General features: G+C 56.4%; 1 protein-coding gene and 1 long non-coding RNA gene across 5 annotated transcripts in view; one reads left to right on the top strand and one right to left on the bottom strand.

Annotated features, from left to right (window-relative positions):
* CMIP (c-Maf inducing protein) overlaps positions 1-24861 on the top strand; it is a 228883-nt gene that overhangs the window by 181802 nt on the left and 22220 nt on the right. For all 4 annotated transcript variants that reach the window (XM_047789045.1, XM_047789046.1, XM_047789048.1 and 1 more), the window contains 6 exons: positions 4538-4579; positions 10051-10113; positions 12685-12765; positions 16789-16892; positions 18385-18489; positions 23917-24270. In XM_047789045.1, the coding sequence (XP_047645001.1) occupies positions 4538-4579; positions 10051-10113; positions 12685-12765; positions 16789-16892; positions 18385-18489; positions 23917-24270 (749 nt within the window). The remainder of the gene's footprint in view (positions 1-4537; positions 4580-10050; positions 10114-12684; positions 12766-16788; positions 16893-18384; positions 18490-23916; positions 24271-24861) is intronic.
* LOC125132158 (uncharacterized) lies at positions 388-5386 on the bottom strand. The gene is made up of 3 exons (XR_007136153.1): positions 5216-5386; positions 3556-3939; positions 388-1595 (listed from the first exon to the last, which is right to left on the bottom strand). It is a non-coding gene; the product is annotated as an uncharacterized LOC125132158 (long non-coding RNA).

Raw genomic sequence — 24861 nt, 5'->3', positions numbered from 1 at the left:
GCCTTCCTGCACGCCCGGCATTGGCCCCCTCCATCCCTCTCCCAACAGCCTCACCTATACCAGCTCACACAGGGTTTCTAAAATCCAGAGGTTTCCCCATAGAATGGGAATTTTCAGGTTCTCTTTAAAAACAATCAGAAAATCTAGGGAGTTCCCCTTGTGGTTCAGTGGTTACAAACCTGACTAGGATCCATGAGGATGTGGGTTCAGTCCCTGGCCTCACTCACTCAGGGTACAGGATCTGGCACTGTGAGCTGCAGTGTAGGTTGCAGCTCAGATCTCAAGTTGCTGTAGCTGTGGTGTAGGCCTGCGGCTGCAACTCCAGTTCAACCCCTAGCCAGGGAACTTCCATATGCCGCAGGTGCAGCCATTAAAAAAAAAAAAAAAGGAAGGAAGGGAAGGAGAAAGAAGCGAAAATCCAACAGCAGCTTAGTGCCACCCATCTGAGCCGTTGGCTTTGCCAGGTGGCCCCATGCTTTGAGTGTGTGCCAAGTGCCAGGCATGTTTGGGGCATTCGGGGGAAGGCTGTCCCCTGCCCTCCTGGAGCTTCCATTCTGGCAGAGGAGACAGTGCACCGTGAGGCTTAGTCAAGGCCAGGGGTGCTTCAGAAACTCACTTTGTTGACCCTGTTCCCATGCTGTTCTAAGCGCTTTATAGATGGGAAGCCTGCTCTCATTTATCTCCCTGCCTAGTCCCCTGGGGACTCTGGAGTTGGTGACTTCTTGTTTAAACTATGCACGGCCACCAGATCTTTGTCCCTCTCTGCTAGCAGCAGCCCCTACCCTTCTGGCACCTCAGTTCCCCAGGTGGCTCCTCCACACCCCCTCAGACTCCTGCGCGAGGTCCCTGCTACCTAGAGCCTCCGCTCTCTGCAGGCCCAGGCTGCCTGTCACTACCCGTCGGTCCAGGAAACCGGCCCAGGCCTTCCATTCCGCAGCACGGAAGGAGGTGGGGGCGAGGGGGAGAACGTGGGTGGCACGGGCCAGTGCAGGCAGGGGAGCAGAGGACGTGTCTGTCCTCCATTGGGAGACCAGTCTCGTCCTCCAGAAGAGTAAAGACTCAGGCTCTGAAATGAGTCGTGTTCAAGGGCTGCAACTTGAGGCTGGGTGCCCTGTGTCCAATCTCAAGTCCAGGCTTCCGACCTGAGCAGCAGGTCCTGACCTGTCACCTGGAGAAAGGGAAGGCAGCTTGCCCTCAAGGAGCACCTGCTGTGGGCCAGGCCGGTGCCAGGTGCCACGCCCTCGGCCTCTCATCTGATCCTCACATTCCCCCTTAGAGGGGGGCCTTACTGCCTCCATTTCACAGATGGGGAAACTGAGGCCCAGAGATACCAAGTGACCTGCTGAGTAAGCAGCGGGGCTGGAAATCCCACCTTAAGGCTGCCTGGTTCTCACTGCAGGGCTGCCTTGCCCACCCCTTCAGCCCCACTAGTCTCAGCCGCCATTACACTGTCTTAAGTCAGGTCATCGTCGGGACGGTGGGGAAGTCAGCGAACGACGGCTGACCTCTGGTGAGGTGTTTCCTCCGTGCTCCTGGGCTTTGCATCACTTCTCAGGCTTTCGATCATGGATCTCAAAGTCAGCTGATCCCAGGCACTAAGGTGGAGAGACAGGCATTTAAAGGGGGGAAAAAAAAAAAAGGAAGAAGCTTGTATTTGCTGCGCACCTACTGTGTGTTAGACAAATGGTCCGTGTTACCCCTGATCTACTGATAAGGGCTGCCATTTGTGGGGGATGGAGCTGGGACCGAAGTCCTGGTGGCATCCCCTTCAACAAGGCTCGGCGCCTCTCCAAGTGACAGTAACAGTTTTTGAGCCTGTGCTCTGTGACGATCACAGCAGGTGCTTGCACCTGCCCTTTTACACGTCTCCAAGTGACCCTGCGAGGTAAGTAGTAAAACGTTTAGAAGCAGGAACAGAGGCTCCGAGGGGTTAGTTAATGCCTTTCCAGGGTCACTTGGATGGGGGTGGGCAGGACCCAGGCCCGGGTCTGCCCCGACAGCGAAGCTCACGCTCTCATGCATCAAAGTGACATTACCTGGGTTGGTGGAGACTTTTTGGGGGGTGGGGGACCCAGCTGTCAGACCACAGTTAAGAGCAGGTGTGTGGAGTCAGGAAGGCCTGGTTCTGCGCTCAGGGGCTCCCTGCCCTGGTGCAGATTCCTGGATCCCGGTTTTCATCTGTGAGTAGGGGCTAAGATGTGAGGATTGGATGCCCTGATATGCGTGTGGTGCCTGGCACTGTGCCTGATATACCAGCTGATAAATGGTCGAATTTCTGTTGTCATGGGAGATGGCTGTGAACTTGACCTTAAGCAGCCTCAGCTAGACATTTAGAGGGATGGGTGGAAAAACAAACACACCGCCTTCCTCTCGCCCTTTTGTGTTTAGGTTCTTTGTTCACTTGACTCAAGTTGTTCCTGAGTTCTCCTCAGAGGCTCCAGGCCTCTCTAAACTGACCAGAAGGTGGGAGGCTCCCAAGGCAGGGAGAGAGGGGACAGGAGTGTCACAGCTGGTGTCCCCACCTCCCCAGGCCTTTGTTAGCTTGAGCACGTAGAGTGACCACTCAGTCTGGGATTCAAGTGTCCCCTCTAATGTGGCGGCACTCTCCACTGCAGGTCACAAATGGCTTTCGTGGAGGGACGTTTCCCTGCAGAGTGGCATGTGCTGTCACCAGTGACTGGGCCAGAGGAAACGGTGTCAGTGGTGCCACAGGCTCTTCCTAGAAAGGTGCACGGGGAGTTCCCGTCATGATGCAGTGGTTAATGAATCCAACTAGAAATCATGAGGTTGCGGGTTCGATCCCTGGCCTTGCTCAGTGGGTTAAGGATCTGGCATTGCCATGAGCTGTGGTGTAGGTTGCAGACATGGCTGGGATCTGGCATTGCTGTGGCTGTGGTGTAGGCCGGCAGCAACAGCTCTGATTCGACCCCTAGCCTGGGAACCTCCATATGCCGCAGGTGCGGCCCTAGAAGGACAAAAGACAAAAAAAAAAAAAAAAGAAAGGTGCACGGGAGCGGTGAGGGATGTGTGGTCCCTTGCGGGCTCCCACAGCAGCTGAAAGCTGGACCTGCCCCTTATGTGGACCCAGCGCTGTAACACGCCGGCTGGAGACACAGGCTTCGGAATCAGGACGGACAGGGATCAAATCCCCACTCCACCGCCTGTTACCTGTGCTCCGGGGCGAGTGGCTGGTCACTCATCTGTCATTGGGATAGAAGGAGAAGCTGTCACGAGAAGGCGAGAGGGATGTGAGGAGTGTAGTGAAGCCCTGACACGGTGCCCGAGGTGTAGGGAGTAGGAACGACCAAAGCCAGGCTGGCATCTGCCTTCGGCGGAAGAATGGCTGGTGTCTGCTAATCTGCCGTAAGTGGGCTGCTCAAACTCCACCAACATCCCCGACAAGAAAAAGGTGTAGGACTCCAAAAAGGCGTCCCCGCGAGTGTCGCGCATCCTAAGCGTCAGATCAGGCCTGTGGCCATGGGGACCTGCACGCCCGTGGGGCGTGGGTGCTGACCCCGGCTCCCGCCACCCTCGTCCCTCAGGCAGCCCGCTCACCAGGCGAAAGGACGTTGACAGCTCACTAGCTCTTCTTTCCCCCTTAGCTGGTGTAAACGCATTAGATCCCAGACACGCCTGCAACCTGTTCAGCCCGTGGGGCTCTTTGGAGACCCGGGAACGATCTGTCTTGCAGTTTTCCGCCCAGCGAGGGGGTGCGTTATGAACGGCAGGTGTGGCTCTTGGGAAATAGGAATTGACACCAGCGAAAGCCCGGGTCCACTGGGACAGATGGTCAGAGCAGAACGCACCACAACACTCGCAAAAAAGCATAGCAGCTCTTTCTACGTTTTCCTGCTTAGCTCTTGTCTGTCGCCTCCTCATTCTTTTCCGCATTCGCGGACACGGGTTGGGGGTCACGGGTGCCAGGTGTGTAAGGGAATTCTGGATGAGGAGGAACACAAAACCAAAATTAAGCATGTTTAACCCATGCAACTTTGTTTTTGGTTTTTGCGAGTTAATTGGTAGAAATTTAATGTAGCCAAAACATCTTGGGCCGTCTCATGGAACACAAGGGTCCCCCTGGAACCCCAGTTGGAGAACCAGTGAAGGACTCTTCGTTCTGCCCCCAAAAGACCAGCTGGCACAGAGTCAAGACCTTGCAGTCTGTTTCTTTACATGCTTATTATGAACCTGCCTCCTGGCTTCCAAAGTGGGGTCACTATGACAAAGGCCAAGCAGGAGTTTGAGGAAGAAACTGCCTCACTGAGGAGTGACTCGTCCAAGCTCATGTCACTCACGAGTGGTGACGCAGGGCCTTGGAGCTCCACCCTCCCCGCCCCGAAGCCATCCTTTCCCTCCTTCCTGGTCCTGCCTTTGAGGGTCCTCTGATCTCTTTAATGAAGAAAAAGTGACAACTGCCCTCGGAGAGGCCGCAAGCGGTTTGAAGCTGTGTGGGACCTTTGCGACACAAGTGTTCCATTTGATTAATACTGTTTTTTTTTGCATTGTTTTCCTCCTGCTCCATCCGCTGATCCTTCAGAACACAAACTTGACTACCCAGGAGCATGAAAACATCATTGTGGTAAGTCCCCGGCTGTCCCTCTCCCCTGCCCGCCTGCCTCCCCCAGCCCAGAGCCCCCCCCCCATTGGAGTGCCTTCCCCGAGCGCCAGGCCAGACGCGCTCCTCCTCCTGCCCGTGCACATTTCAGAGCCCCAGCTGGTGGGGGGGTAATTAGCAGTCTTTGAGGTTTGCAGCAAATGCGTCTTAATCGCCTCCTCCTTCCTGAGTCTGCCCCGGGGAGTTGAAGGCAAGAGATGGCAGAGACCGTATAATTTATTCACAGCCGTAACTCTATTAGCTGCACCGTAAACTTTCTCTTTCTTGCCCCAGGACATGGCTCCTCATTAATCCGCACATAGAATCTGGATTTAATTCCCTCTGATATGCAAAGTGAGATGATATTTTCTGAGACTTGACTATGATGTAAGCACCTTTGGCGTAAAATCTCTTCCTAAGTAGTTTTAAGCTATGAAATGTGACTCTCACTAGAGAGAAGAAGGCGGTGACGTTGCCCCTCCTGGGTGCCAAGCATGGAACCCTGTATTTGAATCGCAGAAAACTAAGATGGCCCCTGCTCCCAGGGGGCTCTTCATCTCTTAAGTGAGGTCACTGCAAGAATAGAGGCATGTCATAGAGAGAGTGGAATGATAAACTCACCAGGGAAGAATGCCAGAGAGCTTCTCAGAGGCAGCAGTGTCTGAGCTGGGTTTTGAAGGATCGATAGGAGTCTGCCGGATGGCACAACAGGAGAAAGGCGTTCCAAGGGGAGAAAACCAAACATGCGCAGAGACTTCAAGAGACGTGCCATATTCTGGAAGCTTCAGCATTGCTGGAGCATAACCATAAGGAAGTAGGACACAGGAAAGCGGAACTTGAAAGTGAGAGGCAGAGCTTTGTGGGCCTGGGAAAGGACCTTGAACACGCACTTGCCCAAGAGGGCCTGCAGCCACAGCCTTTGACACAAGGGAAACATCCCAGACACGGTGCGCCTCTGAGCTGCCCTGGGGCTTCGGGAGCCCACCCACTTGGCCCTGGCATGCCCAGCCTGGAGAATCATGCCCCTTGCCCCGCCTGGGTCCCGTGGGCACCAAAGGGGGTGAGCCTTTGGCCTTTTATTGTGGAGAATAAAGTCAGCAGCTCCCATGAAGCCTTAACCACGGTGTCTGGCGAGTAGCAAGTGCCCAGTGGCTGTCGGCTGAGAATACAGCGGTTTTTCCTATGCTCTGCCCTGCCCACCTTCTCTTGCTGGAACAGGGGCAACGAGAACCTGGCTGCCCCAGTCTCCCACTGCCACCTTTCTCTGACATATTATTAATTAATAAATTCGCTTAGAAGTTCCTGTTGTGGCTCCACAAGTTGAGAGCCCGACATAGTGTCCATGAGGATGCAGGTTTGATCCCTGGCCTCACTCCGTGGGTTAAGAACCCGGCGTTGCCAGGAGCTGCAGCACAGGTCCCGGATGTGGCTCGGGTCTGGTCTTGCTGTGGCTGTGGTGTAGGCCGGCAGCTGCAGCTCCTATTCACCCCCTAGCCTGGGAACGTCCCATATGCCGCAGGTGAGGCCGTAAAAAAAGAAGAAAAAAAACTCACTTAACAGACATTTGTTGACATGTGATTACAAGTATGTGCCAGACACGGGTCTCCGTTCCACAGAGTTGCCCTTGAGGAATTACTGTGCGCGGGGGGATCCTGGCAGATAGATAATCCAGAAGTAACGTGGTCCAGCTTGAGGTTTGCTCAGGGCGTTAGGGGAGCACGGAGAGCATGCGCCTGACCTCCTCTCTCAGGGAGATGACGGAGGGCTTCAAGGAGGAGGTGAGCAAACTGGGGCCTCAAGGGTGACCAGTGATGCTCCAGGGGAAGGCAGTCCAGGCAAGGAGCCCGGCACGGGCAAAGGCAGAGAGGCTCTCGCTGGTGGGAAGGAGGAGTTGGCATCTTCCTCTCTGCTGGCACCACCTCTGGGCCCCACTGCGCACTTCGGCCCGGAAGGAGGCTCCTGAGGGCTTTGGACTTGGGAGGAGCCTGGGAAAGGAATTTTGATCCGAGGAGTCCAGTCTGCATTTATCCAGCTAATTTGGCTGGCCTGACCCCTTAATTGGACTGGGCTGAGCTTAGCTGCTCAGCGGGGATGCCTGAGAACTGGGAGGAATTTCAGCGGAGGGTCAGCCCCCAGTCCTCCATCCCACAGCCTCACTGCAGCTCCTTATGACCCGCGCTGGTCCCGTTACGCCAAAGCCTTCTGCGCCCCCCTTCCGCTCCAACAATGACATTGTCTGATTTGACCTGCTGACAGTTGGTCTCCCAGCGGGGCTTGGCTGTTTTTTTTTTTTTACGTGCTTATTTTTCAAAAGTACTTTCACAAGTAACTTGAGTTGTTTTTATTCAACCCATCAGTCAGGCATCAGGGCAGTAGGTAATTGTTGGCCGGTAATAGCTGGCGTGTCACTAGACCAGCATGGACCTGGAGTCCAGGCCCCAGCAGCATTCCCACGGGCTAGTAAAGGACTCGGGTTTAAAGCTGGGTGTGGTTCAAGTTGAAGGCAGACCCTGGGCCCACCCCATAACAGCTGTGACCTGGGGCAAGTAATGGACGAGCTTTTAATTTCATTTAAAATAGCTTTGAGATCGTCTTTAAAGTACTTCTGCAAGGATTTCACAAGTCTCTTTTTATTGTTTAAAAAAAAAATTCTGGAGTTCCCACTGTGGCGCAGTGGGATCGGCAGCATCTTGGGACAGTGGGGACACAGGTTCGATCCCCGGCCCTGCAAGGTGGGTTGGGGGTCCTGCGTGCAACCTGGATCGAGATTGCAGCTGGGATCTGGTCCCTGGCCTGGGAATTCCATATGTCAAAAATGGGAAAAACAAAAAACAAAACACTTTGCCCCCTGCCGGCATCCCCTTCAGAGATAGCCCTGGGGTTTTTCAGGGGGTGCCAAACCCACACGGACAGATACGGTTTTTGTTTTTTACCATCAGTGATGTGATGCTGGGTGTGCTGTCTCTGTTTCCTCCCTTAACAGCATGTTCTGGAGACTCTTTCCAGCTTTTCTGCATGTCTTCCCGGGGGTTCTCGCCCTCGTCACTGGCGACCTTTGGCCATGGGCGATTCTCTGTGGTGGGGGCTGTCCCAGGCGTTGTAGGTCGCGCAGCATCCCTGGCCTCCACCCACTAGGTCACAGTGGCCTTCCCCTGTTGTGACAGTCAGCATGTCTCCAGACTTGCTCGTATTCCCGGGGACGGGGGCCAAGCCAGCCCCAGTTGAGTGATCTGATCTATGCCATTCTTTCTCCCGGCTCTAGAATATTTTTGTTGAACCAGATGACTGTTCAGGTTGCTTCCAGCTAACTTGATGCTCCGAGCCTCAGTCTCGTCATCTGTGAAATGAGCGTGACAACAGCTCCTCTCTTACAGGGCTGCTGGCAAGGTCATATGGGCTCGTGCGACTCGCGCGCTGAGCAGGGGTCTAGGCTCATACAGGGATTCCACAAAAGCGTAAACTCTTTATTAATGCTGTGACTTAAAATGGTCATTGTGCTGTGACTGGAACAGGCCTTGTTACAGCCCCCCTGACCCTCGATCTCTTTATCTGTTCAAGTGGAAATCCATACCGCAGGCTGACCTCACAGAGCTGTCAAGAAGATCAAATGAGCTAAGAGCCCTGGGAGCATGGAGCCCACACCCGACGCCCACTCTGGGCGCGGAATCTGGTCCCACTCCTTTATTTTTGACTCATTGCTGTGAAAGAGGGGCTCCAGCCTGACAGGGGCTGGGCCCAGGGGGCTGCACCCTGCGTGGGGTCCCCTGTCCCAGAGCTGGTCCCAGTGTGGGGAACCAGAGCCATGGGCCAGGCAGTGACTCGAGGGCTGGGCGGCACCCTGCCCCGCTGCCCCGCTGTGACCTGACCTCTCCCTGTGTCCCCTGGCATGTTGGGCGGGCTCTGCACTAGGCGGCAGAGAATCCCCGCCCAATAGGCCAGGCGCCGAACTTGTGAAACTGAGCAAGCAGCGCCTCAATCTTCCTTGGCCTTAAGTGGCCCCAGCTTATTTGGGGTGTGCCATTGTCTTCACTGCCTATTTCTCCTCCGATGGAGTGGCTGTCACCGGACGAGTGGCTTGTTTCCTGGTCCTGTGGCATCATGAGTAACTCAGAGGGAGTCACTGGGTCGCTCACGTGGGAGGTGGCCACTGTGTCCAGGACAGCCAAGGACGGTCCGCCTGTGATGGGGTCAGTGCCAGGCTGTGCTCCAGACATCGGGCTTATCCCGACCTGGGACTCCCGAGCTCATCCATCAACTCCACCCCCTGCCCCAACAAGCTTGTGCATCCATAACTCTAGTTTTCCCCATTTTATAGCCTATAAGACAAATGCCCAGAGGGGTGGGCTCACTCAGTCAGGGTCACACAGCCCAGCAGTGCTGGAGCGGGGCCTTCCATCTCCTGTTTGCACCATGGTGCCCAGTGTGGCCCAGGGAAAATGTGTGAACTTCCCAGTGGCGTTAACCACCCTGTAACGAGGGTGTGTGGAGAGCGGGCCTGGTTTCAGGCTCCGAGAGGCGCTTTCTACCAGCAGTTCTCAGCTGGGGCTGGTTTTTTGCCCCCAGGAGAGTTCTCAAAGTCGAATATACTTTTTTTTTCAATTGTTCAAATTTTTAATATGATTTTGAAATTTAACAAAGTCATTAAAACAAATTGTTAAAGGGACAGGAAAGTCGAGAACCAAACACCCTGCCGGCCCCGGGAATGGCGGTGGGAACCAGGAACGTTGTACAGCCAGCCTGAGAAGGCTCGGCGAGGAGGGAATTCGGGGGGCAAAAGAAATTCCAGGGAGTTGCCGTCGTGGTGCAGGGGGAGCGAACCTGACTAGTATCCATGAGGTTCGATCCCTGGCCTTGCTCCGTGGGTTAAGGATCCGGTGTTGCTGTGAGCTGTAGTGTAGGTCGCAGACACGGCCGGGATCTGGTGTTGCTGTGGCTGTGGCCTAGGCCAGCAGCTACAGCACTGATTCAACCCCTAGCCTGGGACCCTCCGTATCCCATGGGTGCCCATAAAAGCAAAAAAAGAAAGAAAAGTAAAGAAATGACTTGCCCTGATGATCTTCCCACAGTTAGCACCCGCACTGGGTCGCCTCCCCCACATCCCGTGCTTTTGTGAGCCCTGTGCACCCCACCCAGCTGTCAGGGACAGTTGATCCCAGGGAGACGTGGAGGGATGTCGGCAGGTCATGGAACCCCAAAGTAGCAGACGTCTCTGGAAGTGTGTATTTTTCTGGGGGGCAACCAGAGCTGTATCAGCTTCTCAGGGGAGCCGCACACCCCTACACACACACACACACACACACGATTTAGGAGCTCCAGCGAGCCAGGTAGAGGATGGCCTTTTTGCCCCGCAGGTGCCAGAGAGGTTGTGCTTTCCACCCCAGGTCAGCCCCCCGACGTCGACCACCCCGTCCTTCCTCATAAGGGCTTCCGGCTGACCGTTGTTCCTTTTCTTTCAGGCAATTGCTCCTTTGCTGGAAAACAACCATCCACCACCAGATCTCTGTGAATTCTTCTGCAAGGTACGGCTGTGTTTGCAGGAAGCAGCCTGTTTCCATGTGTGTGTGTGTGGGGGGGGGGTCAGTTTTGCAAAAAAAAAAATATGCTGAAAACCCATGTTTCAACCCCTCTGACCTGAGCGAGCGCCCCAGACACAGCCAAAGATGAGCCAGGCTCCCCATTCTTAGGGTACAGTCCCCTCCACGCCAGGCGGGTGACTGGTCAGGGAGGAGCACCGGGTTTTCCTTGGAGTGTCTGCCTGGCTGCCTTGGGAGAAGTTTGCAGCAGATTTTCTGGACCTGTGACGTCAGAGCTGGGCTATTATTAGCCAGGGTTCCTGTGGGTACCGGCTGGCCCACAGCAGGGGCATGGCTGCAAGGCTTTCCCTGGATGGGGAAGGCGGGCGGGGGATGCCAGTTTAGCCTGGAGGAGCCCTGGGGCAGGACCTCCGCTCCCCGGGACCCTGCGCCAGCCTCACTGTGGAATTTACGCGGAACATGCCTCAGTGGCCCGGGGGATGGACCAGCTTGCAATCCTCTTTGATTCTTTGCTGGGTGGCTTTTTGTTTTTTTGTTTTTCAATTTTGTCTTTTTCGGGCCACCACACACAGCACATGGAGGTTCCCAGGCGAGGGGTCGAATCGGCCTACACCACAGCCACAGCAACATGGGATCCGAGCCGCATCTGTGACCTACACCACAGCTCATGGCAATGCCAGATCCTTAACCCATTGAGCGAGGCCAGGGATTGAACCCTCATCCCCATGGATCCTAGTCAGGTTCTTCGCTTGCTAAGCCACCACAGAAGCTCCCTGCTGGGTGGTTTTTAATGCAGTAACTTGATCTCCCTGGAAGGTCACAGGGCCTGGGTTTGCTGCTTCCCAGTACTGGTCTTACTCCTGCCAACCCCCTTCGCCAAGGCTTCTTCCCTCCACAACCACCCACCATCCTTGGAGGGTGTGGCCATGTCCCCCAGGGAGACAGACCCATGGCCCGGCAGAGTGGGTCTCTGGGGCTGCTGGTTCTGGAGGGAAGGGGCCTGTGGTGCCCTTACCAGCCTGACCCTTGTCCTCCCACCCAGGGAGCATGCGCTGTGTGTGTGTCATCCTCTTTGGCCCTGTCTGTGGCCTCTGTGGCCAGCGACCCACAGAGCAGAGGGTGGGCCCAGCCCGCTGCCTGAAGTGGCCGGTGCATTCTTACCATGCGCGTGTGGGCGCGTGCCAGTGGGTGCCCTCTGCTCCCAGGCCCCCGTGTATAGGTGTGTGCGTGTGCGCACAAGAGTGTGCCTCCACACAGGCAGCGGGTCAGGTAACCGCTCCTGAGACTGAAGACAGGCAAGACAGGCCTCCTCTGCCCGCAGCACCCACCGTTGTGCCTCGGAGCAGGGGTCAGGGGACCCAGCGTCGGCTCCCGAGAGGACGTGCAGCTGGCCCCCTGCCCTCACAGCTGATGCTCTCCTCTCTGGCGGCTTCTCCAGTTTAATCCAAACGGGCTCCCTCTTCCCCTCCCAAGCGGTATGGTTTTTCCCACATCTCCCGGTTTTAAACTTTTGTTCTAGAACAATGGACCTTCGTTCAAAGTTAATGGAGCCTGAGGGTTTCTGATGGCACAGTATGAGAAACTGTGTGCAGGGGACATCGGCCCCTTTGGCGTTTTGGCTAGAGCTCCCGCATGGAGCTGCCCTGCCCACCCCCACTGCCGCACATGCATGCCCCCCCATCCCGGGGTTGGGGGCAGTGAGACTTGGGGCTGTTTTCCCTCTAGGGGGTTGGAGGTGCAGCCTCACTGCCTCACCCACCGGGCAGCCCACCTAGAGAGGAGGGCTTGCGGAACAAAGCCTGGTCTGCTTGGCGGGTCCCCTGGGCCAGCTCCCTGGGCACACCCAGGCAGACGCTCCTGCCAGACTGGAAGCCGGGACCCTGAGATCTGCGGAGCGTTTATTTAGCAAGGCTTATCTCGGAAAGCCCTGATTTCTCTTATCCCAAAGCGTGTCCCCTTCCAGAGTTGGAAACTCCACACCTTGAGGCCCAGCCAGGTCTAAACGTGTCGGAACAGCCAGGCCTTGTCTGTTCCCCGAAGGCCTTCAATTTCATTTTGAAAAACAAAACCCCAGGCCTGTGAGATCAAATACATCCCAGAGCCGTGTGTGGCCTGCAGACACCTGCCAGCTTACCAAAGCCCTCAATTGAGAAGTCACAGACTTTTCGAGATTCTGGCGTCCAGAATACACTCACCCCTGTATTTTGCACCCAATTTTCAAGAGACTCCTGTGTTCGACCACACACTCGGTACCTTAGTGCTCCGGGAGCCTTGCCTTGTTAACTAGGATCGTGACAGGAGGGACTCCTGTCTGTGATATCTGAAACAACCTCAGGCTTTAAGGCCATAACAAAAGGCCAACAGAAGGTCGCGTCCCACCCGCTTTGCTTACTCCCAAAAGTGAACCGAAGGCTCTATAGCCGGCTCGGCAGGAGATCCCAGGCGCTGGGGCCGGGCTGACCGCCCCGAGCCCAGCCGCGAGCCACACACGGACACGGTCAGGGCGTCCGCGGGCCCAGGCGGCCGGGCGCTGACCGTGTCCTCCTGCCTCTTCAGCACTGCAGAGAGCGGCCTCGGTCCATGGTGGTCATTGAAGTTTTCACGCCTGTGGTCCAGAGAATCCTCAAGCATAACATGGTGAGTTCCCCCCCACCCCAGCCACAGAGCCGCCGTGCAGGCCCAGGCCCCCGGCCTCTCACCTGTCCAGAGATTTGGGGAAGGAGGCTGGTTGGCTGATGGCCAGGACCTGGGCTTGGGATTCTGTTTAAGTTGGGGATTTTGTCCAGCCTGTCCCACTTGGCCGTGTTTTTTGCTCTTAAGGCAGCAGGAAGAATCTTTTCACAGCAAGAGTAACAAAAACAGCGTGGCTGGGGGTAGGTAATTGCCTTCACTGTGGAGTCACACATAACAACGCGGGTGGAAACTCTGCCCTCAGGGAGGGGGCGCGGACTCCTCGCTCCTTTTGGCGCTGCCCAGAGTGACATCCTTGGAGAGCAGGGAACGAGTGACCTTGCGATGGAGAAACCTGACAGTCGTGACCTTGACCTGGTGATCAGGTTGGCATCACTGTTATGTCACAGTGATGGCGAAAACCCTTGATCCGATGTCAGGAGGAGGACACTGGACCTCGGATGTGGGGGGCGGGTCTCTCTCAAAGCCACATGCTAGTCTAACCATGAGAAAAACCCCAGACCAATCCCAGCAGAGGGACACTGTAGAAAACTCCTGACAGGTTTCACGGTGCCAGGTCATCACACCCAAGGAGAGAGGAGAAGCTCTCACCATCTAGCGGCCCTAGGAGACATGCCAGCTAAGTGTCATGGGTACCCGGGATGGGACCTGGGCCAGGCAAAGGACATTAGGGGAAAACGGAGGAGATCAGCGTGAAGGGCGGACTTCAGTTAATTTAAAGAAAATAGGGACGGAATTTCATTGCCCACCCACAGCCGACCAGACACGGGCCACCGGCTCAGCCCAGGCCCTCAGAATCTGCTGGCCGTTCTGCGCTCCCTCGTTGCTCCATTGAGCGCACTGTGCGCTCTGAGCTGTCACGCACCGGACCTGAGCTGCTGCTTATCCCTGAGCTCCCCCTGAAATTGAGATAAACGCATTTCTTGTTTCTGGACACAGGGCAAAGGGACACTGCCCGATTCTTCCTCCCGGGCTAATAAAGAGAGTTCCCTGGTGGGTTGTGGGGGGAGGGTGCGGCCTTAATTTGGCCTTTAATAGTTTATGGGCGCTCTCTGGCTTCTCCAGCTGGGAAGAAAAGGCCCCTGATCCTCAAATCAATGTGGATGGGGTGTGAGGGGAGGGCGGTGCCCTTTCTGGGTCCAGAGCACAGGTTCTGGAGTTTCTTTTGCAAGGGCCGCCTTTCATCACACCTCACAGCCTGTCAATGACAGAGCCACACCCCAGGGTGTCCCTGCCCCAGGGGCATGGGAGGGTGTTGGCAGGCCTCCTCAGGCACAGTCCATGGTCGTTGATAGACTGTTTAATAAGGGTTCCTTTAGGACCTCAGACTTCAAAGGGGGAAACGTCGAAATTCAGGCGGCCTCCCAGCGCTGACTTAGCCATGCAACGTCTCATGTCTGATCACTTGCACAGGCCCAGCATGTTGACTGTGGGGTAATTTTCTGGGTAAGAATCAGAACGGCTGAGGGCAGATCCAGAGTTTATAGCACCTGTTGTGGCCTGGCAGGAACTGGGGCCCCTCAGGCACAAATCCTCACTTGTCTTGCAAAGAGCATCCCCTGCGTGCTCCGGCTTTACACACCATGAACTGTGCCAGGAGGGAACTGGAGACGGGACCGAGGGGTCAGGCCCCCTGCAGAAGAAGAGACGGATGTCGGGTAGTGACTGTGGCTCACAGTGGGCCTTTGCTGTCCCCCACGTAGTGTTCCCTATGGCTTAGTGATGGCTCAGCTGGCATGGGGTGTCCGGTCACTGGTAAGCGAGTGTCCCTAGCCTGCCTCCAGCCGCAGGCCTGCCAACATAGCGTGAACAGTGTTCTCATTACGGGAGCACCTGAACGTTGGGGGAGTGGGGCCATCGCATGCCACCACAGTGATCTGGGAGTTTGGAGCTTCCCCTGTTGTCTGAGTCCTTTTTTTGTGAGTATATCGCGTGGCCCATTTCATGGATGAGCAAACTGAATCTAGGTTGAGTCTTAAAGAGGGTTAACTCGCTGGACTGAAGTAAAGATTCGATACAAACGGAAGCCGTCCTTGGGAATGCTCCCCTGCAGAGTCCAAACAGCAGCTGCCTCCCTAAGAAGGGCCACGGTCCCTGGGCTCACAGGCCTCTCGTTGGCGTGTTCTTGCGGCAAAGGAGGCAAACAGATGTGACTGTGGTCCCCAGCGGACCACTGGGGGATCTGACCTCCTGGTTTCCGAGGGGAGCATTATTTGGCTTTGCCGAAGAGGCAAAATGTCCCTCACTCACATGTGAAAAGGCCACTAGACTGATTTATGGTAATTTTCAGGGAAATGACCTTGACTATCCAAAAATCTCATGGCAAAGATAAGGGCAGTTAGTAGGGTTTTGCTGAAGCAGTTTTCATAGAATCCTAAAACTTTAGAGGTGAAAGGGGCTTAGAGATGAGTTCTTCCTGCCCTCATTCCACAGTGGGGACCGTGGGCCCTGCCAGGACCTGGCTGCCCAAGGCCACACAGCTTTGCTGTTAGCCTTTTCCCAGGAGTTCTGGCATCGTCCTCAGTTCAAAAGCACAGTCAGGCTTCGCGCTTCTCCTCATGCAGGCGCCTTGCCATCTAGCCCAGTGCGCTGTGCGTGTGCATGTGTGTGTGTGTGAGGGGTGGGCATGTATGTACATGTTTGTGGATGGCTGTGCACAGGACACGCACGTGTGTAGACTCGAGCTTTCTCCGTGGCTTTTGCTGCCCGCCTGTGCAAAGGCGTGTCCCTAGCAGGCAGGATGGAAGCAAACGAGCCCCTCATTGTCCCGAGGATCTTGATTCCGCCTCTCACTCCAGGTGAAGAAGCATCAGGCAGCTCTAGGAACTCGCTCGCGTGAGCTGCAGGAGGGCGTGGGAGGAGCACGTCCCACGCTGAGCTTTCCCGAGGTCCTGTGGGTCCGTTAGATCCACAAGGAAAGTCTCCATGGGCTTTTTTACGAAATGGGTTCTACTGAGCAGGGACAGGAGAAGGGACAGGAGCTTGGAGGCCACCAGGCTTCCCTTGGATGTCCTGCTGGTCAGCCTCATCACCGCCCTGCCCCTCACCGCTCACACCCCAGCACGCAGGTTTAGAAGTGCAGTCACGCCATGCCTGCACCGCCGGGTCCCCAGCGTGACGTGGGACGGGATGCAGTCCTTCCCCGGCCGACGCCTCTCTCTCTCTGGCACCATCCGTTTCTTCTCCTAACAAGTCCCTGAGCCGGTGGCCACCTCAGAGGCTGGCCTTTCCCCTCTTAGCTGAGCTCTGCTGTAGCAACAGGGCCCCTCTGTCCTTGCTCAGTGCCTCTTCGTCAGGCTTCGGCAGGTGAGATACCAGTGCCCGTGGCCCCTGCTGAGCCAGCTGGGGGAGATGGGACGGTTCCATGTCGCACAGGTGACCTCACCTCCATCCTTCTGCCCGCCCCCCCGTGAGACTCCCCCCCAGCCACACATCAGCCACCTCCCCCCCAGCGCCCACTGTCTAGATCCCACACCTGCTCTCCCAGACCATGCCCCCCCACCACACACAAGCACACCCCATACGCAGCAGGGGGCCCATAAATCCCCCGGGGCTGTGGAGTAGGGGCTCGTCATAGTTGGAGGCCAGCTGGGCAACTGCAGGCATCCGCGTGGCCGAGCAGAAGGGAAGCTCTGGCTGAGCTCCTTTCCGAGCACATCTGGGTGGCACGCACACCCTGCCCTTGCCCAGGATGGGTTGGTGCCCTGCTGGTGGGTGGGCAGCAAGAGCCAGGAATGCCCCCCACCCTACCCCACCCCCACCCCGGAGCAGCCATCAAAGGGCGTGAGCTAGAGAGGGCTCCCAGGCCAGTTCTGCCCACTGGTAAGTGTGTGCTTTCTAGCGAGGAGATGGCTGCGTCTCCCGGTCGCTCCTGCACCAGCATCTCAGGGCAGAGTGGGTCCCCCCGCCCCCTGCCCGCCTGGCCTCCTTTGCAGTGTCTCCCACTCCTGCCCTCTGCTCTTTCTGCAGGACTTTGGGAAGTGCCCGCGACTGAGGCTGTTTACTCAGGAGTACATCCTCGCCTTGAACGAGCTCAACGCGGGGATGGAGGTGGTGAAGAAATTCATTCAGAGGTGGGTCTCCCGGCAGGGCGCCGGCTCTCCTCTGCACCCGCAGCCACTCACCCCACCCGAGCCTGGAGAGGCGCTGCCGGCGCTCAGAGGCCCCAGGCTGGCCGTCTTCTTCGAGCGCCGCCTGGGTCCGCCTGAGCACGTGTGGTCTGAGTTGAGCCAGCGCCGGGACCTCCCGGGGCCTGTTTCTCTGCTGTCCGGGGGTTGCTGGCAGTTAAAGAAGAAGAAGCCCCGAGCACAGTGCCGGATGTTCAGTAGGAACTCAGGAAATGAGAACAGTCCCAAATAATGAGAGTATCTCCACGGGTCCCCCCTCTGGATGGCGGGTGTGTCAGGAACCATTTCTGGGTGGCCCTCGAGAGCCATCCCTGGGGACTTGAACAGCTGCCTTCATAGACCTGGCCTAGAGGAAGCCAGATGTTCTGATTCCTGCTTCCAGTGTTTGGGGTGGAGGTGGGGGTGCTGCCTTCATAGACCTGGCCTAGAGGAAGCCAGATGTTCTGATTCCTGCTTTCCAGTGTTTGGGGTGGGGAGGTGGGGGTGCTTTTGCTTTGCCTTTTAAAATTGTTCTCTGTGTATGAGTTTCCTCATCTGTAAGATGCCGTCCCTACTTCACCCAGGTAACCTGAGGCCTCAGTGAGCTGACAGGTGTAAACGCCAAGAACAGTGCATGCTGGGAATGTTAGCAGCCACCTCTGTGACTCTTCCAATTTTTTAAGAAAATGGAAAGAGCATGTTTAGGCCGGTTTCAAAGCTGCCACATACTTCCTGAATACACATACGTACCTGAAACTCACAAAGCATTCCCAAACGCAAAGGACTTGGGCTCCTGCTGGAGCCTCGGTGACGTTCCCAGCGATGGTTTACAAAATTGTTTCAGGTTAGGCTTCTTGGTCCCAGCGGCCTCAGTGCTTTTCCGGGAATGTTATAGGTTTTATCCCCGGGCCCCAAGCAGCCCTGCAGTAGATGAGAAAACTGAGGCACAGAGCTGGCTGTGATTAATAACAGTAGCTGACATTTCCAGAGACCTTGTTAGCAAGTATCCAGGACCCCATGCCGGGCCAGGGTGACCATCGTAACTTTTCTTTCAAAGCAGGCCACTTGGAGAGGAAAATGAGACAGGGATAATTATTCCAGAAGCACCGGGCATAAAAGTCCCAGGACACATGGCCACCGTATGCTGGGTCTTCCCACAAATCAGAAAACTGGGTCCTTATTGTAACCCATTAAGGAGGGGACCAATGTCCCCCAATTATAGCTGAGGAAAGAGCCACTCAACTGGGCTCAAACCCAGACTCCCTGGATCTGCAGCCCGTGGTCTGGAGCTTGTTCTCCGCTGCCGCACATGGCAGAGCCAGAACCCAGACCCCAGTGTTGCCAGCTTCCCAGCAAAGGACTAGAGCACCCCCCCATCCCACCCCCCAGTCTGCCCCACCCCCTGCCGTGGGCGACCCTCCCGCAGCCACCTCCTCACCCGCCCTCTGCTCTTTTCCAGCATGCACGGCCCCACGGGGCACTGCCCCCACCCCCGGGTCCTGCCCAACCTGGTGGCTGTGTGCCTGGCCGCCATCTACTCCTGCTATGAAGAGTTCATCAACAGGTCAGTGACCACTGCCACCAGGATCACTGGGTGGGGGCCATGCGACCATCGGGGACGGTGGCCTGTACACATGTGACCAGGCGGGGAGGGGGAGTGGCCCTGACTGGACCTGCCTCAGGTGTGTTTGCCAAGTCCCCTGGGCTCCCTGGTGCCCGGGCCCTGAACCCAGGGCCGTGACTGGAAAAGCAAACACTGAACAATACGCCAGGGCTGCAAGGCCAGCATGTTGACTTGGCTTTAGCAACAGGTGTCCTAGTCTTCAGGATTCTGAAGATGGCTCACCACCCAGCTCCTAGAAAGCAGGACAGAGCCAGGGTCTCGGGTCCTCCCGGGTTTGGGTGCAGCAGCGTATCAAGGATGTAACCCCAGGAAGAGGAGGAAGGGAGCCAGGGAAGGAACGGCAGCCCGTGGAATCTGTGTTCACACGTGGTGACCCCTGCTGGCACCTGTGCGTTCCCCCGGGGACTTCCCGGGAGACGGTGTGGGACATCCTCAGAGTCCTTCCCCTGAGGAATGATGACGCCAGGGCAGTCACTTACCAGTGCCATTCTTCCCGGATCGAGAGTGGCTCCTGGGACGCAGAGTGACGTGGATGTCATTAGTTGCAAAACTTATGAGGGTGATCTCTGGAATCCTTAGAGATGGTACGACGTGCAGGGCACAGATGGCATCTGCTGCAGCTGCCCTGACCAGTTGTTCGGGTGGTGCACTGCACAACTCCGAGAGGACCAGAATGTGTCTAGGCACCGCTGGAGCTGGGGACACAGCAGGAGTGTATTTCAGGCCTTGAAGAAAAGGCAGAGGGGCATCACTAAAAACCTCTGCAAATGGGACACCGTGAAGATGTCATCATGCCAGTCGCTTCCAAGTACCTGCTCTGTGCCCCATGGCATGTCATATTCAAAGCAAAAAAAAAAAAAAAAAGGCGGAGGGGGAGGTTGGAGGTTGAGAGTAGCACGCCCTGTACAGCCTTCCGTGGCATCTGCTTTGTACGCCAATGGCCACTTGCCCTTGCCCTGTAGCTTTGGAGCTGATTTGTATGCATTGCAAACTCAGGGAAGTAGGAAGGGCCTCAGAAGTGTCACACACTTTCAGGCTCCTTTTCCTCCTAAAGCTTCTGACTCAGCTTAGCCTCCCAGGCCTGCTCCGTAGACCCCTGAGCTGGGACTCTGGATGTGAGGCTGGAGCAGGAAATGGTACCTCCCAGAGTTTTCCCTCTGCGACTCCAGGGCTCTGCCTGGATACCCTGGAGCAGAGCTTCCCTGACTCACAGGCAGGAGGCAGAATAGAATCTGTCTCCCAGTTCCCACCCTACGAGAAGGGCAGTGATGGAAAGAACCAGAATTAGGGACCATGCATAGCATTGCACAGATAGAGGACTGGGGACAGCAAGAACCAGCCTTGGTCTTTCTCTCATCCTTTCAACAGTGTTTTAGTGAGGGTCCATCATGTGCCAGGTGCTGAAGGTACAAAAGTGAACCAGCCCATGAGGCCCCTGCCTTCCCCGAGGGGATGGTGTGGCAGTGGGTGGATGGGTGGGGAGTAAGAAAGCTAACGGTGATGGTCTGGTTTAATCTGGGGCTGTGATGAAAGAAGCCAGAGGCATAATTAACACCGTCTATGGCAGGGAGTCTCAGCCTGGCTGCCCATCAGAGTGAGCCCACCTGCAGCTAAAAACAGAAACCCTGGGACCCAGCTCCTCAGAGCCTTGGCATATTCATCAGAAGATGTGTACAGGCAGGTTTATAGCAGCATTTTTTGTAACAGCCCCAAACTGAAATCTGCCTCACCCTCAGTGTCCTGCAGTAGTAGGACAGATAAGCTGTGGTCTGTTCACACGAAGGAATACCTCAGGGCAGCAGGAGGAATGGACCAGTGCAACCAGAAAGCCATGAATTAATCTCACAGAAGTAATATGGAGCAAAAAAAGCCAGGCCCAGATGATACATACCGTTAGAATCTGGTTTCTTGAGGATCAAGAACAGGCAAAGCTAATCTGTGGCAACAGCGTCCAGATTAGGGGCCACCTTTGGGGTGGACAGGCGTGAGAAGCTTCTAGGCTCTTGGACCTGTTTCCCATCTTGATCTGGGTCAGTAGTTCTCAGCTGGGGGCAACTTTGACCCTAGGGGATAACTGGAAATGTCTGGAGACTTCTGGGGCTGCAGGAGGTATGCTTCTGGCCTCCAGTGAGTAGAGCTCAGTGATGCTGTGCCCAGGGCAACCCCCAACCAGGATCATGGGTACTATGGGGCCCCGGATGTCACACAGGTCAGGATGGAGGACCCCTGGTCTGCTGGCTGATTATTACACCAGAGAATGCATGACAGTCCCATCCTGCTCCTGAGACCCATGGACTGACCCGGCCCGCAGTTCCCCGTGGCCCATTTGGAAGCACACCTCTTCCCAGCTCCACAGTCAGGCTTGGCACGTTGGGAGCGTGCATGGTGGCAGCATTTACAGCAAGGCAATTGGCAAACACTACAAATCAGGCTCCTTTTTTCTGGAGAGTTGGTAGTTAGACATTTACCAACATACCACTGATTATATCTTCAAAAAGAAAAAAAGAGAAGGGAAAAAAAAGGTGCCTGGGCCCCATGCCCTGCAATTCTGATGGAATCGGGATGGTCCTGGCATCAGTTTGTTTGTTTCTACATCCTTTAACACAGGCAAGTGGAGACTGTGGCCGGAGTTGAGAACCCCTGCCCTGGAGGGTGAGGTAGGGATCCTGCAGGGAGGTGCTAAGTAAGTTGAGAGCAAGGCAGGAGGCAGGACAGGACGACCCAGGCAGAGGGAACCACACGTGTAAGGCCTGGCGGTGCAGGTGGAGCTGCCTTTAGTCACGTTTCCTACCTGTGGTCTATAAGCATCTGCTTCAGAGGCCCCTGGGCTGCTGCAGGCTCCTGGATGCAGCATTTCCAGGCCAGGCCCCCAGGAATCTGCATCTTAGCAACCAACGCAGGTGATCTGCTCCATACTGAAGGCCACCGCAGGGGAGGAAGTGAATGGAACCGAGGGTCCCCCAGCAGAGAGAGGAAGGCCAGGCTGCAGAGAGACGGCTGAGCTTCTCATAGCCCCCTTGCTGAGCTGCTCCTGGCGGTCGGGTTGAATTTACAGACCCAGGCTCAGCAGGTCCGGGGCAGGGCCCGAGACTCTGCTGCCTGCAGACTCCCACCGGTGCCAATGCCGCTGGTTGGTGACCATGCTTTGAGTGGCAGAGCGGTGCCCGTCTGTCAGTTGTAGAGGTTTTATTCTAAGGGCTTTGTGGTCGCAGGTGGGTTTTAAGTAGAGAAGGGACTCGATGAGATGTCAGTTTCCAGGTTCCCCTCTGGCTGCTGCTCCAGGGGCCAAACATGACCTTGGGGATATGGTTAGGGGGCGGCCACAAGGTGCCCCAGGTGGGGGCCTGGGGAGGTTGAGGTGGCCCCTGCTGCCTCCCGGCTCCCTGCTCAGAGCAGCCCAGCCCCCTGGGAGCCCACTGCCATTTGGGTTCCAAGTGATGCAATAATTCCTCCAGGAGATCTTGCTTCGAGACCTTTCCCGGGCTCAGGTCCATCCCAGCCCGTTGGTCAGTCCCTGGAAGATAAAGCCCATGCTGTCCTCTGGGCCCGTCCGCAGAGCTCTCTGTGCACATGGTGTCCTCCCACCAGGGAACAGACAGCTTGACCCAGGTTAGCGTAGCTCGCTGGAAAATCACCCCATCTGAGCCAAACAGCCTTGAAAACCCACTCCTAAATCCCGGCAAAGGCGAAGGGGATGGAGCCGAGTATTTAGGAGCCGGCTCCGCCGCCTCCCCCACCAGACCACCCACAGTTTTCCATCCGCCCTAGAACTCTCGGACTTCAGCCCGATGGGTTTTGTTTTTCCCCAGCAAAGTTTCAAGTGTATTTATCAAACATCCTTGGTGGGCTCAGCTCAGGCCTGGCTCATGGCACATGCCGGACGAGTTCAGGCCCTCCGCGTGCATTTGGGTCCGTGTGAGTCCTCTGCTCAGCCCAGTCCTTGTGCACACAGAACACGCACACAGTCTCTTTGGCTGCACGGGCACATGCGTGTGGCACATTCAGGGAGGGAGTGGACGGGCAGCTGTTTGGGATCATGCATCGTGCCCTGAGTCTCTTGGAGCAGTGGGCTCAGCCTTGACTGCACATGCAGGGAGCCCTACCGCCACTGGTGTCCAGACTCCACCCAAGAGATTGTGACCTAATGGGACCTCAGAATGCTTAGAAGTGCCCACAAGGGACACTGGTGTCCAGCCAGGGATGAAAAGCTCTGGTACTGGGGCAGGAATGGGGAGGGCAGCAGATAGAAGAAATCAGGGAAAACTTCATGGAGGAGGAGGACCTGCCTGGGCTCATCCAGGTTCTTAAAAGTGCAGAGACTTAATTTTGAATCCCGGTCCCCTCCACTTTGCAAGCAGTGTGATCATTTGACCTCTGATAGCCTCTTTCCTCACCTGTAATGTGGGCTGGTCATACCTACCATTCATAGGTATCTGAGACTTCTGGGTGGTCTGTGTAATAGCACTTTGCAGTGTGCCAACCCCAGGGCACCAGCCGTGGGAACCTATGGCTAGAATTACCTTTGTTCTGACACACCTCCCTGTAATGTTTGGAAGCTCCTGGTAGGAGGCATTTACCCAGCCTCAAAGCTCTGACAAGTTCTGCAGGAAACAGGCCTAATTGCCTTGTGTTTGTCCCAGCATCTCCCAAACACGTGTGACCTCAGTGATGCCATAGCACCCTCTTAACACCTAGTAACCCCCTGCACACACATCATTCCTCCAGGCAGTGGGGATGCTGTAACTGAGGGGTTAGCCAAGAGGCTGGGGGTGCTGCACACAGGAGGGACTTGCAGACTCCAGGGGACTAGAATCGGGTTTGGGATCCCTTTGAAGTGGGTTCCCAGGTGGAGAGCAGATACTCGTTTCTCAGCTGGCAGGGGTGGGGCCTGGACCTTGCCAGGAGGACATTGTGGCATCAGGGGGAGGGAGGCTGCAGGAAGCAACTAGAAGCAGAAATGCTGGTAGGTCTCACGGGTCAGAAAGGAGTCAGGAAGGTGAGGAGGGAAGGCGTCTCGGTGGAGGCGGATGCCAGCAAGGGCCTTGTGGGTCTTGCACTCACAGTTCATTGCACGCATATGTGTTGACACCTGCTGTGTGCTGGGCCGTCAGCCTGTGCCTTAGCGATGGCACCCTGGTTTGCATGCTACCTCCACCTCTCCCTGTGTCAAGGCCTTGAGCCTCAAGCCATGCCCCCAGACCGAGCCTGTTCCCTCACTGGCAGCACCAGCTCACTTAAGTCCGAGGGGTTCCAGGGCCACTTAGCAGAAGGCTGCTCAGCTCTCGGCAGCACCCACTGGATGATGGCTGGTGGCTTCTGTCACCCCCGCCGGGGCCCAGCTCATGCCCCTCTCCGCTTCTCCTGCAGCCGCGACAACTCCCCCAGCCTGAAGGAGATCCGGAACGGCTGCCAGCAGCCCTGCGACCGGAAGCCCACCTTACCTCTGCGCCTTCTGCACCCCAGCCCGGACCTGGTGTCTCAGGAAGCCACACTGTCCGAGGCGCGGCTCAAGTCGGTGGTCGTGGCCTCCAGCGAGATCCACGTGGAGGTGGAGCCCGCCAGCACTGCCAAGCCGGCGCTGACGGCCAGCGCGGGCAACGACAGCGAGCCCAACCTCATCGACTGCCTCATGGTCAGCCCCGCCTGCAGCACCATGAGCATCGAGCTGGGCCCCCAGGCCGACCGCACCCTCGGCTGCTACGTGGAGATCCTCAAGCTGCTGTGAGTGACCCCTCGCTGCCCGGCACCCTCGGGGGGGTGGGGGGGGCATCCTCAGAGGTGTGTTGGGCCCCCCCACTCGAGCTGGAGTGTGCACATGTGCACAGGATGCTGGTGTAGGGTGTAAGGGCACTCATCTGGGGTATGCATGTGTCAGTGTGGGGTGCACGCAGGGCTGTGCACGTACACATGGGCGTGAGGATCTGGGCACACGTGTAAGGTATACGCACACGTGCAACATACACGCATGTGTCCGTGAGTGAGAATGTGTGGGTACACCTGCCAGGCTGTGCTTGAGACATGGGTACCTGGGTGTGTCTCTGAGGGCACAGCCATCTCTGTGTGTTATGTGGGCTGTGGGCTCACTCTGAGTTTGTCCTTGTGTGAGTGTAAAAGCCTTAGGATGTATGAGGGCATGAGAGCTCATGGGTGGTTGCCCGAGTGTGCGTGCGTTTGTGTGTGTGTGTTTGTGTGTGTGTACACATGTAAGAGTTGGGTGTGGAACACATGTGACTATCTCTATACGGGTCAGTATGTATGTTGTGAGTGCCTGTGAGTATAAGTGCACAAGCGTGGTTGTGTCTGTGTGCTTGC

The sequence above is a fragment of the Phacochoerus africanus genome, chromosome 8, assembly GCF_016906955.1.
Source record: "Phacochoerus africanus isolate WHEZ1 chromosome 8, ROS_Pafr_v1, whole genome shotgun sequence".
Classification (NCBI taxonomy): domain Eukaryota; kingdom Metazoa; phylum Chordata; class Mammalia; order Artiodactyla; family Suidae; genus Phacochoerus; species Phacochoerus africanus.
The sequence above is the reverse complement of the archived record's forward strand: the minus strand, read 5'-3'. Positions and strand labels throughout refer to the sequence as shown.